This window comes from Terrapene carolina, unplaced genomic scaffold (genome assembly GCF_002925995.2).
Source record: "Terrapene carolina triunguis isolate 2854851 unplaced genomic scaffold, T_m_triunguis-2.0 Scaffold84, whole genome shotgun sequence".
NCBI classification, from domain to species: Eukaryota; Metazoa; Chordata; order Testudines; family Emydidae; genus Terrapene; species Terrapene triunguis.
The window spans coordinates 41,986,567-42,000,429 of NW_020664435.1; the positions used below are offsets into that span (position 1 = coordinate 41,986,567).

General features: G+C 45.8%; 1 protein-coding gene across 1 annotated transcript in view; it reads right to left on the minus strand.

Annotated features, from left to right (window-relative positions):
- LOC115271181 (rho GTPase-activating protein 21-like) overlaps window positions 1-13,863 on the minus strand; it is a 96,806-nt gene that overhangs the window by 11,027 nt on the left and 71,916 nt on the right. Inside the window, exon 2 of the mRNA XM_029911010.1 lies at window positions 860-1,042. Within this exon, the coding sequence (XP_029766870.1) occupies window positions 860-1,042 (183 nt within the window). The remainder of the gene's footprint in view (window positions 1-859; window positions 1,043-13,863) is intronic.

The window sequence follows — 13,863 nt, forward strand, 5'->3', positions numbered from 1 at the left end:
TTTTGTCTCTCCTGGCTAACTGGGAACAGAAAGGCTCTAGCCCTTTTCAGTAGATAACATATAAATACAAGAATCATGAAAACTGTCTTTGCAGCACACATTAACTTCAGATGTAAACAATGAAAGGTGGAGCAGATTTCCTACCTTGTATTGTTTACTTTTTTCCAGGTTGTTCTCTAAATGTGACATTGTGATACAGACACTTTTGATTAAACTGTATTTTTTTTTAAATCGGATCAGACAGATGTGTCAATAGTTTTAGGTCAAAAATTTGCCAAGCTTAGCAGCAATACATTCAAGTTTTACAGTAACAAAGTATTACTGCACTTATTCCTAGTTACCAAATAAAATGTTATTAAAACAGAAGCTTTTTTAAAATAAAAGTATATTTAAATTATCCTTTTCATATAATTATTTTCAGTTTCTGTCAAGTCAATTCAAAAAAAGTCTCAGGCCCACACTGATGGGCTGTAGTACTTTGCAAGGGAAAGAAGTAAAAACAGGAGGAAGACTTTCGTCTGTGACCTAAGCGAGAAGAGTAGTGCAACAATTTAATCTAAGGAGTATACACTTTGTGAGAATAAAGCAGATCAAGAAGTTTGTACTGAAGAAGACCGCAAATAAGCCTGACATTTATTAGTATGCATGAAGGTATTTCACCTCAGTGTAAGATTTACACTCACGGAAACAGGAAAGATTTCATTATCTTAAAAGGAGATTATTATTTTGACATGGATCATTTTTTCTAATTACTACACACTCCTAAGGAGTAAAAAAAAACCCATAAAGCATAATAATGCTGTGTTTCTGAAACATAGAGGTGTTTTGAAAAATATCCCTCATCATTCATTTCACTTACTTTAAAAGAAAAGTGAACAGCAGACTCGGGAGGGTAAACAATGAAGTGTCTTAAGGTAAAACCAAAACCCTGAGACGTCCTCCTTAACACAACTGTTTTTGGACCAGGCCAAGAGAATGTTTCTTCTTCCTCCGATGGCGATACAACTTCACTCTGCTCATTTCCATCTTTATGTTTTGACACCTAAAATAGATTAGAAAAAAGTGCTATATTAAAAAAATATAGAATTTGCAATTTTTTTTTAAGAGACAATCCATCTTCAAGAAAAAATGTACAAGTCAAAATACACACACAGGATCATTATATCATCAAGCTGTAAGTTTGCCTAATACACTAAGACTTGTTCCAGCAAAGATTAAATCTCAGGTTATATTCTGAATATAATTATTTTTAAATTGTAAGTGAAGCTGTATGTATCTCAGAAAGTCAACGTACAAAAATATATCAAGCGCTAGAGTTTAATAGTGTACTGAACTAATCTAGGGAGATCCATACAGATTGCAAATCTTGTCTGACTCAATTTACTCATGTACAAACACTAAGCTTCTTCCTGGGTGTCTGCTAGGATTCCATTTCAGATATTTACACAGCACAAACACATACCTATACTGTACATACACTATTCTGTCCTGGCCTGTAATTCACATAAGAATGGCCTAACTGGGTCAGACCAATGGTATCCTCTGAGAGTGGCCAGTGCCAGATGCTTCAGAGGCAATGAACTGAATAGGGCAATTTATTGAGTGATCCATCCCATCGTTCAGTCCCAGTTTCTAGCAATCAGAGGCTTAGGGAAACCCAAAGCATGCAGTTGTCCCCCTGACCATCTTGGTTAATAGTCTTTGAGGCACCTAACCTCCATGAACTTATCTAATTTTTTTTTTTTTTTTAAAACCAACCTATATTTTTGGCCTTCACAATGAGTTCCACAGGTTGGCTGTGCATTGTGTGAAGAAGTATTTCTTTTTATTTGTTTTAAACTACTGCCTATTAATTTCATTGGGTGACCCCTGGTTATTGGGTTATGTAAAGGAGTAAATAATACTTCCCTATTCACTCTCTCCACATCATTTGTGATTTTATAGACCCCTAATATCTCCCTCCCCCGGTCGTCTCTTTTCTAAGTTGACTAGTCCAAGTCTCTAATCTTTCCTTGTATGGAAGTTGTTCCATAACCCCAAATCATTTTTGGTGCCCTTCTCTGTACCTTTCCCAATTCTAATATATCTTTTTGAGATGGAGTGACTAGAACTGCATGCAGTATTCAAGGTGTGGCGTACCAAGGACTTATATAGCAGCAGCATATTTTCTGTCTTACTAACTATCCCTTTCCTAATGGTTCCTAACATTGTTAGCTTTGTGCACGTCCACTGCACATTGGGCATATGTTTTCCGAGAACCATCTGCAATAACTCCAAGATCTCTTCTTTGAGTGATAACAGCTAATTTAGACCCCACGATTTTATATGTATATTTGGAATTCTGTTTTCCAATGTGCATTATTCTGCATTTATCAATAATGAATTTCAACTGCCATTTTGTTCCTCGGTCACCCAATTTTGTGAGATCCCTTTGTCACTTTTCACAGTCAGCTTTGGGCTTAACTATGGCCTGGTCTACACTAACCCCCAATTCGAACTAAGGTACGCAACTTCAGCTACGTGAATAACGTAGCTGAAGTCGACGTACCTTAGTTCGAACTTACCGCGGTCCAGACGCGGCAGGCAGGCTCCCCCGTCGACTCCGCGTACTCCTCGCGCCGAGCAGGATTACCGGAGTCGACGGCGAGCACTTCTGGGTTCGATTTATCGCGTCCAGACAAGACGCAATAAATCAAACCCAGAAGTTCGATTGCCTGCCGCCGAACCAGCGTGTAAGTATAGACAAGCCCTATGTAATTTTATATTGTCTGCAAACTATGCCACCTCACTGATGCCTTTTTTCCAGACCATTTATGACTATGTTGAACAGCACTGGTTCCAGTACAGATCCTTGGGGAACCCCGCTATTTACCCCTCTGCACTGTGAAAACTGACCATTTATTCTTACCTTGTATCTCCCATCTTTTAACCAGTTACTGATTCATGAGAGGACCTACCCTCTTATCCCATGACTACTTGGCTTTGCTTAAAAACCTTTGATGAGGGACCTTGTCAAAGGCTTTCTGAAAGTCCAAGTGCAGTATATCCACTGGATCACCCTTGTCCACATGCTTGTTGATCCCCTCAAAGATTTCTAATAGATTGAGGCGGCATTATTTCCATTTACAAAAGCCATGTTGACTCTTACTCAGCATATTGTTTGCATCTTTCTGTCTGATAATTCTGTTCTTTACTATATAGTGTGCTCAGAACTGGTATTCTGAGAGCAGCAGCTGCTGAACCTGATCAATTTTTACTTTTTAACCTCTTTACTTCCCTCCAACAATCACCTTCCATCTGACAAAACTGACAAATGTAGTAAAGGCCCATCCATAACTGGTTCACGAGTTAAGTGTTCTGTCCTTCAAAAGGAACTATACAAGGTCTAGACAAAAAGCAAATCCAACTTCTACTTTACACAACGTTTAGAGCAATGTGACAACAGAAATGAGAAAGGCATTTCATTTGTTAGGCTTCTTGATATAGAGGTTTAATCCTTTGCTATTCAAGAAAATACTGACTCAACCTCTTTGTTTTTGAGTTCGTTCCTAGAGAGTGACTCACCCCCCAGATGTTTCAGTATGCCAATGTCACCCAAAATTATACAAGTAGCAAAGTCAAAATTCCATCTTGTTACACACCATTCCCCCAAGCATAAACAAAAGCATGTATTTAAGAATAACCCAAATATTTATGTAGATTTCATATAACTAGCACAAATTATAAAGTTTAAATAAATTGTATCTCTTATCCCTTCATCCAGCTGCGTATTCAGGCAGTGTGATTTTCCAAGCCAATGCCACTTCATGCTTATTTACCTCAAAGCTAAAGACAAAATAGGTTAAAAAAAAAAAAAAAAAGTAGTGTGTGAAAACCTGTGAGGCCCTCCAAATCGACTCCAGTGTTCTGTATCTGCTTTGGGTATTTGACCTGGTAATCACTCAGATGTTTTTTCAATTAGCATGAACAGTCCCACAGCTTTAGTTGAAAAAATGGTTACCTGCCTTTTGTAAAAAGATGTGTTGCTCATGTCCATTCCATTCTAGGTGTGCGCACACGTGCGGTCAGAGATTTTTGCCTTAGCGGTATCCATAGAATTAGCAGTGGTGCCCCCTCAAGTGCCGCACTCATGCGCCGATATATCAGGCACTGCCAACCCTACACCCTCTCAGTTCTTTCTTGCTGGCAACCCTGACAGAGGGGCATGAGGGCGAGTAATGGAATGGACATGAGCAACACATCTCAAAGAACAAGTTACGAAAGGTAGGTAACCGTTTTTTCTTCGAGTGCTTCCTCATGTCAATTCCATTCTAGGTGACTCACAAACAGTTTTCATGGATGTGGGCTCGGAGTTCATGGTCATGCAGCTTGCAATATTGCTCTACCAAAGCCAACATTGTCTCGGGCCTGCTGGGTAAGTGCATAATGCAATGTAAATGTGTGGACAGACGATGAGGTGGCCGCTCTACGGATCTCTTGGATTGGCATCTGAGCCAAGAAGGTTGCTGAGGACGCTTGCACTCTAGTCAAGTGCACTTTGACTATCGCCGGTGGGGTCACACTCACCTGCTCGTAACAGTATTGGATGCAGGCTGAGAGCCGGGACGAGATCCTCTGAGCAGACACTGGGCGACCTTTCATCCCGTCAGCCTCCGCAACAAGCAGCTACGTTGACTTACGGAAAGGCCGTGTCCTGTCAAGACAGAAGGCCAGCGCCCTCTGGATGTCCCGGGCGTGCAATCTGCGTGTCTCTTTGGAATTATGGGGCTTTGGAAAGAAGACCAGTAAGAAAATATCTTGGCCAGTATGAAACTGGGAGACTACCTTGGGCAGGAACACTGGGTGCAGCCACAACCAGACCTTGTCCTTGGTAGAACACCATATAGGGTGAGTCTAACATAAGTGCCCTGATCTCAGACACACTGTGGGTGGATGTAATTGCCACCAGGAACGCAACTTTCCAGGAGAGAAGGAGCCTTGATAGCACAAGATTTAAATCCCAAGGAGGGGCAGGATCCCGGACGTGAGGGTAAAGATGATCCAGACCTTTCAAGAATCAGGCCATCATGTCATGAGCGAAAACTGACCTGTCTTACAACAGAGGGTGGAAAGCCGAAATAGCAGCCAGGTAGACCCTGATTGACGACAGGGACAAGCCCTGAAGTTTGAGGTGCAGAAGATAGTCCAGGATCACTTGCAATGAGGCCTGCTCAGCCCTGACATGCCAATCCAAGGCCCAGCACATGAATCTTTTTCCACTTTGCCTGGTAGGTCGCTCTGGTGGAGGGTTTTCTACTACCCAGCAAGACCTGTTGCACCCCAGGTCAAACATTCTTGCTCTTCTGCATTTAGCCACGCAGCAACCACGCTGCCAAGTTCAATGCTTCCACGCTCGGGTGCAGGAGACTGCCGTGGTTCTGGGACAGCAGGTCCTGCCAGAGAGTGAGTCGCAGCAGCGCAACTACCAAAAGGTACCGAACCAGTGCAGGCGAGGCCACTCGGGCGCTATCAGGACAACCCTCACCCTGTCCTGTTTGATCTTCTCAAGGATTCTGTGGATCAACGGCACAGGCAGAAGGGCTCCCGACCACGGAAGCAGGAAAGCATCTGACAGGGAAGCCCTCTCCATCCCCCGGAGCAAACAGAACACTTGGCATTTCCTGTTCTGGCAGGACACGAACAAGTCCACCTGGGGAGTTCCCCACTTTCGGACGATCATACTGGCCCCCTCTGGATGGAGCGACCACTCGGGGCGAGATGAGAAGGTCCTGCTGAGGCAATCTGCTAGCACATTCTTGGTCCCAGGCAGGTGCGCGGCTATCACATGAATGGTATGCCACACAGACGTCCCAAAGGTGGAGAGCTTCTTGGCAAAGGGCTGACAACCTGGCTCCGCCGTTTCTGTTGATATAATACATCGCTGTGGTATTGTCCATGAGGACCTGCACCACCTTGCCCCTCAGGTGGGGCAAGAAAGCCTGGCATGCCAGATGAACCACTCTGAGCTCCCTGATGTTGATGTGGAGAGCCAGATCGTCCCGCAACCATCAGCCCCAGGTGCTTACATTACCCAAGTCCAGTGCCTTTTCCACCGCTCCCCAGCCCAGGCCCGAAGTGTCATAGACCAGGGTCAGCGACAGGGATGGGATCACGAAGGGGACTCCCGCCAACACCGACCCAGTGTCCAACCACCAATCCAGGGATGACAAGATGTGATCTGGCACTGTGATCGTGTCTGTTGCGGGTGTAAACCAATGCCAGTCACGCTTGCAGAGGCCGGAAGTGGAGCCTGACATGACTGACCACGTATGCATAGGCGGCCATATGGCCCAGCAACTGCAGGCAGGTGAGAGTCATAGCTAGCAAGTGGTTCTTCACAAGGGAGATCAGGTTCGATATGGCCTGAAAAACGCATCTCTGGGAGGAAGGCTCTGGCTAGCGTGGAGTCGAGAACCGCCCCATGAACTCTGCGTTGAACTGACCTTATGATGGATTTTTCTCTCGTTTATCAACAGACTTAAGTCGTGGCAAGTGGAATGCACCAGATTGAGGCTCCTCCGCACTTGGTCCTAAGACCTGTCCTTGATGAGCCAGTTGTCGAGATGAGGGAAGACCTGGACCCCTTGACATCAGAGGTAAGCGACCACTGACGCCATACATTTTGTGAAGACCCTTGGAGCCAATGAGAGGCCAAAGGGGAGTGCCATAAATTGGAAATGGCGTTCGCCCACTATAAAACTGAGGAAATGTCTGTGACCTTGGAATATGGAGACATGGAAATAGGCATCCTTCAAGTTGAGGGTGGCGTACCAGTCTCCCGGTCCAGGGAGTGGATGATGGAAGCCACGGAGACCATGCAAAACTTCAACTTTTTGAAAGACTTGTTGAGACGTCACAGGTCCAGAATGGGTCTGAGGCCCCCTTTTGCTTTTGGGATTAGGAAGTAGTGGGAATAGAACCCTTTTCCCTTCATGTCCCGAGGGACCTCCTCCACTGCTCCCAGGTGCAGGAGGTTCTCGACCTCTTGAACAAGAAGTTGCTCATGAGAAGGAGTTGCTCGTGAGAGGGACAAGAAGAGGAGGGAGTGGGAGGGGCGGCCAAAAACTGCATGGTGTAACTTTGAGACACTATGTCCAGCACCCAACGGTCTGAGGTGACTTGGGACCAGGTCGAATGGAAAAGATGAAGACGGGTGAGGAAAGACCAGGGTGGATCCTGGGAGGTGACTGGGAAAGTGTCACTCTCGACCACACCCTCAAAACGAGCGCTTCTGGCCCCCAGGATGTTTTGCCGGGGTGGACTGCGGGGATAAGCAGGAGGAGGAAGGGCGACGCCAGCTGAACTAGCATCGGTTCCTTTTTCTTGCAGATCCCGGACAAGACTGCCAAAGCTTAGGCAGCAGGGGCTGCTGGAACTGCTTTCTCATAGGCTGTATGCAGGCCCAGCAAATGAAGGGTGGCCCTGGTGTCCTTTAAGCCCATGCACCCTCGCATCCGTCTGGTCAGAAAAGAGACCGCTCCCATCGAATGGGAGGTTCTGGATCGAGGTCTGCATTTCTTGGGAGAGATCTGCAGTCTGAAGCCAGGAACTGTGCCTCATTACCACCGCTGACGCAACCACCCTGGCTGCCAAGTCTGCCGCATTCCATGTCATCTGGAGGGATCACCTGGCAGCCGCAGAGCCCTCCACCAGGCTGCCAAATTCCTGGGCCAAACTCTGTGGAAGGGACTCTTTGAACTTATGGAGGGAGTCCCATAAGTTGTGGTTTGCCACCTGGAACTGCAAACTGGCTGTCGAATAATTTTTTCTTCCAAACAGATCCAACCGCTTGGGGTTGAGCTGGTATGCCACTGTTTGTCTCTTTCATTAGCCTCAGAGACCACTAGCGAGCCCGGGGGAGGGTGGGGATAGAGGTATTCAAATCCCTTGGCCGGGACAAAGTATTTCTTTTTGGCCCTTTTTGAGGAGGGAGGAATGGAGGAAGGAGTTTGCTAGAGGCCCTTGGCAATCTTAAGGGCACTGTCATGCACCGGTAGTGCAACACAGGTTGGGGTAGAGGTCAACAGGACATTAAACAAGGTGTCTGCCTGCTCAGCCATTTCCTCCACCTCCAGGCCTAAGTTCTCAGCCACCCGATGCAGCAGGGCCTGGTGTTTTTTGAAATCGTCCAGCAGGCTGACCCTCGAGGGTCCCGCAACCGCCTCGTCTGGGGATGAAGATGAGGATTGCACAGCTGGGGGAGGCTCTGGGGTATCTTTCCCCACAGGGGAGGGAGGCTCAGGGGTGGGCGCAATTCCCGCTGACTCTACCATTGAGCGTGCCTCATGCACTGAGCCAGATTCCATGGGTGCCGCCAGCTGTCGCTACGAGGCGGCAGTCAATGAGCAATGTGAAGGAGGGATTGCCATAACCAACGTTCCCCATGCGCATCAATAAGGACACTGCGCTGGCCACTGGCCGTGCTACCAAGTCAGCGCCACAGACGTTGACACGGCCTCGGGTGTCCATTTGCACCAGTGCAGTCTAAGCGAGGGACTGAACTGAGTGTTCATGCTGGAGGAATCCCCTTCCGGTGACCACAGTGGGGCTGTGAACGGCTGGGTTTGTTTGCTGACCATCACTGTCGGAGACCGGTGCCCAGAGCGTGCTGGGGGGGGGGGGAGGGACGGGGACCAGAGATGCAACAGGGAGCACTTCCACGAGGCAGGCGAACGGGACCTGCTCTGAGATGACAACCAGCCAGAAGGTGAGCGGCGTTGGTAATACGGAGACCTGCATCTTGCTCTGGGCGATCTGTGTCAAGACCGTGGCGACTGAGGGCAAGCCCCAGAAGGTCTGGGCTGCAACTCCAGTGATCCGCAGCAGAGGTGGAGAGTGCTGCTTCGTCTCAGGGGATCGGCGGCGCTCCACTGTCCCTGAGGGGTTTTAGGGGCTGGCTTGCCCTCATGGGGAGCCTTTGCCGGTTCCTGAGGCACATGCTGCATTGGTGGTGAGGACAGAGGCCTGTGCTCTCTTGGCAAGGGAAGCCAGTGCCATCAGGTTTTTTGGTCCCATGCCACTCCCAGGAGTCAGTGGTGGACCTTTCACAGGGCTAAAGACCCGACTGGGAGATATGAGCGCACAGCTATGGAGTGGCCGGGCGGCCCAAAGGGGGTCCCTTGCCCAATGATCCATGGCCTGTTTTGCCCAGTGCCAGGGATCCATGCTTTTGGGTCTTCTTTTTGGGCACTGGCAACGGGGAATAGTGCTAGGCGGAGCCCAAGGCCAGGGGCACACTGCACAGCAAGGCCGAGATACTTGGTGAATCCTAGCAGGGCTGCACAGAGGGCGGATGCAGGGCGGACTCCATGAGGAAACCCGTAGTCGAATATCCCGCTCCCTTTGCGTGCAGAGCTGGAAGTTTTTACAAATTCAGCACTTGTCCCTAATGTGCGACTCCCCTAAGCACTTGAGGCAGTTGCTATGGAGGTCCCATATAGGCATAGGCCTATTGCAGTCTGCGCAGAACTTAAACCCAGGAGACCAGGGCATGCCCCGCCTGAGACAAAGTCCTCGCTGGGACCCTAGCTGCTAACTATTAACTACACTTAACACTAAATACAGTAACTCCTCACTTAAAGTCGTCCTGGCTTACGTTGTTTCGTTGCTGATCAATTAGAGAACATGCTCATTTAAAGTTGCGCAATGCTCCCTTATAACTTTGTTTGGCACGCGCCTGCTTTGTCCACTGCTTGCAGGAAGAGCAGCCCGTTGGAGCTAGCTGGTGGGGGCTTGGAACCAGGATGAACCAAACCCGTCCCCCGCCCCCCATATTAGCTCCCCGCTTCCCTAAGTTCCCTGTGTGGCAGCCGCCCATCAGGCTATCAGCTGCCGGCAGTTCAGCTGTCCCTCACCCCACTGCCATGTGCTGCTCCTGCCCTCTGCCTGGGCGCTGCTCCCAGGAGCCTCTTGCTTGCTGGGGGGGGGGGAGGGGGGAGACTAATGTCAGGGTGTCCCTCTCCCCCGTGCTCCCCGTGGAGATGGGGGGGGGGAGAATGACAGGGCTCAGGATAGAGGGAGCATGCTGGCAGCAGCTGCTGTCTCAACTTGCTGATCTACTTAAAAAGGCAATTACTTAGAGAGGGGTCAGCGTACTTAAAGGGGCAATGTGTATCTCTCTCTCACACACACAGTGTGTGTGTCTGTCTGCCATGCTGCCTCCATTTGTGCTGCTTTGTAGAGTGTGAGGCTACATTAACAACAATGTGTTAACCCTTGAGGGCTCAGCCGAGTGCTAGTTCATCATTTAGCAGTAAGGCATTCCCTGGGAAATATCCCACCCTCTGACTTCACCACCTCAACCAAGCTTCATCACAATCATCATTGCTATGTTCAGTATTAAATTGTTTGTTTAAAACTGTGTGTGTTATATATATATATATAAATATAAATAAAATAAAATATAGTCTTGTCCGGTGAAAAAAATTTCCCTGGAACCTAACCCCCCCTCCCCCACCCCATTTCCATTAATTCTTATCGGGATATTGGATTCACTTAACATCGTTTCGCTTAAAGTCGGATTTTTCAGGAACATTACTACAACGTTAAGCGAGAAGTTACTGTACTATACACAACTATTTACAAGGCTCTAAGTCAGTAGGCAAAAAACCACTAGCCCTTGCAATGCAAGGAAAGGCGCTCTGACTAACCACCATGGGCGATAAGAAGGAACTGAGAGGGTGTAGAGTCGGTGGCGCTGATATATCGGCGCATGGAGCGTGGCACTTGAGGGGCTGCCACTGCCGACCCTACAAATACTCTTAAGGCAAAATCTCCAATGACCGCACATGTGGGCGTGCACACACCTGGAATGGAATCTACATGAGCAAGCACTCGAAGAAAAATATTAAAGCTTTACCTTTTATTTTAAAAGTGGGCTAGGTCTCCAATATAATACTTTTCTCTACAATTTTTTTAATCTATAAGGATTAGAGAGATTAGAATTAATTTGAATCTGAGAGAAGAAAGGCAACTATCCAGGGAAAGAAGGTTTCTGCATGGGCTATTTCCCCAAGAGACGTGAATGAAAGCAGTACTCACATCACTCTTCATCTGTGGCTAAATCGATTGTGGAGAATGAAACAAAAATCTTGCATATGTGGGCCTAATCCAATGCCCACTGAAGTCAGGTGGAATTGGATTGATGTCAAAGGGAGAATCCCATAAAAGCCCGAAGCACAAGTTATTTGTATAGTATTTATTATTCTGACAGTAGCAGTACCTACAGACATCACAGAAAACATAGGTTTTAAGGAGAATTTAAGAGAGACTTAGGTGGTCATTTATGAACTTTAATGAGACGCTCTCTTCCCAAGCATAGAGAGAGTCATAGCAGAATGTGAGAGATGCTTGTTGGAAAAGTGGACAAGTGGTTGATCAAGGCCAATGTCACCAGCAGAGTGAAAGAGGGTGGTAAATGTCATGATAAGAAGTTATCCTGGCAACCTGAAGCCTAAATGATGGAGGACATTGAAAGTGAGGATAGGAAACCTGTGCTTGGTGTGGTGGAAATGGGCAATCCAGGAGAGGGAGGATGAGGTGATCAGACAGGCCAAGGAACTTATAGACTTAGGTTTAGTTAAGTTATTCAACCTTTTAACATAGCTATCAAGTTAGCTATTTAAGCGCTTCACATCACTACCTTATTATGTAGTTTCTGTATATGTGATTTTTTCCCCTCAGTTCAATAAATTGGATCTTGTCAACAATGTTGATAGATGCTTTAAATTGTAACCCTCAGACTGCCTTGTATGTAAAAGTGTATCCTCTCAAAAAGTCTCTGACATGCTCATGAGAAAACAGAGAACCAATCCACGAAGGACAGAGCTGGTCTGATCCCATTAACTGGGCAAACAGGACAGTACTTGAACCTCAGAACATAGAAAAACTCTTCCTTACTAAATTTTTCAAGCCAAAGGGCAGGGATTCCGTTATTTAATTCCCATGTAGTAGTGTAGAGATAAATGTTGAAAAGTTTTGGGCAAGACAAATGATAAAAATAAGAAAAAAAATCACATTAGATGTGAATGTTACACATTCAAGTGGAAGATAAATATTTAGATATGTTATGTATATTCCAATGTTTTTTAAAAGTTTAAAGTAATACTATTTATTACACGTGTTACACACACCGTTAATTTATGTAGATAGCAATGGCCTAGTTAATCAAATAGAAATTTTAGAATGAATTACTAGTGATCACTGAAGTTAAATTCTCCTGAACTGAAACTTGATCAATAAAAAAAACCTACAAGACCTGAAGTAGCGTCGTAACATAGCAATTTGAGTGACCTGAGATTAGAATGTCCCTGGAGTTAACAGACAAGGTGGGTGAGGTAGTATCTTTTATTGGATCAATTTCTGTTGGTGAGAGAGACAAGCTTTTGATCCACACTGAGTTAAAAGTTAAAACTGTAAGGGAATTAACTTAAATTTATGTCAAAATTTAGCACTGATGAGACTGCCTATAATGGCATGTGGCCCATTGGCGACTGCCAGTAACAAAAATCCCCAACTGCTGGAGACGAGACATTAGATGGGGAGGACTCTCAGTTACTACAGAGATTCTCTCCCAGTATCTGCCTGGTAGGTCTTGCCCACATGCTCAGGGTCTGATTGCTATATTTGGGGTCAGGAAGGAATTTTCCCCCAGGTCAAATTGGCAGAGACCCTGGGGATTTTTCAGCTTCCTCTGAGGCATGGATCACTTGCAGGTTTAAACTAGTGTAAATGGTGAATTCTGTGTAACTTAAGAAGTCTTTAAACCATGATCTGAGGACTTCAGTAACTCAGCCAGAGTTTAGGGGTCTATTTCAGGAGTGGGTGAGGTTCTGTGGCCTGCAATGTGCAGGAGGTCAGACTAGATGATCATGGTGGTCCCTTCTGACTTTAAAGTCTATAAAAGATGTTAGATTGACATTTATTCACAGAGCATGTACAGGGAAGTTAATTCTCCATCTTCAATCTTTAGCTCTCCGAGACTGCCAACAATGGGTCTGAAAGTATTAATTATAATGACTCATGTCACACATTTTATACAGATATATAAAATAATCACTCATGTCACAAAACACAATTTGTTTAATGTCACCCCCATGAATAGCCATCAGATGGCAGCAATTTTCAGCCACTGCTGTGACCAGAGAAGAATCTGAATTAGTTAGTTACAAGTTAAAAACGCCATGTCATGTTACCAGCCCCATGAACCATCCAGACAAACACCCTTTGTGTTCCCCCAAATCACACCCTAGCCAACAAAACCTCCCTCTTTAGAAAAAGCTTTTTGGAAGGAAAAGAAGAAGTTTTCCAATATAAAATGAAGCTGTATGATGTACAAGAAAAAAAAATATATGCCCAGGAAAGAGATGTTGATTTCTATAGACAAGAATGACTTACTGAGGGCAGAGCTCCTACACACTTTTACTTGTGAACTGAATGTGATAGTCAAGTAGAAGAATACACGTCATTTCCTAGAGGTGACTTCTCTCTAACGAGGCTTCACTTGCATTTCAACGGCATGAAAAAGGTAGTTACATAATGAATCATTTAAATTCATTAAACCTAAGTTCTGACAAACTAGACTATTTTGTAACATACATCTTAGTAAAGCTGTGTGTGTGTCTCGGTTTCATTTTAAACAGAAGATAAATCCCTGAATCTCTATGGATTATCAGATCACAGTCAGAAACTGAACCATCAAAATTAGACAAGAGCTGAACAACCCAAGTTTAAGTACCCTTTCCCTAAAAGGAGTTCAAGAGACATTTCTAGAAGTCCGGAGGGAAAGGAGGTTTTTTCCAAATCTGAAAACACCATTTCCTGTTC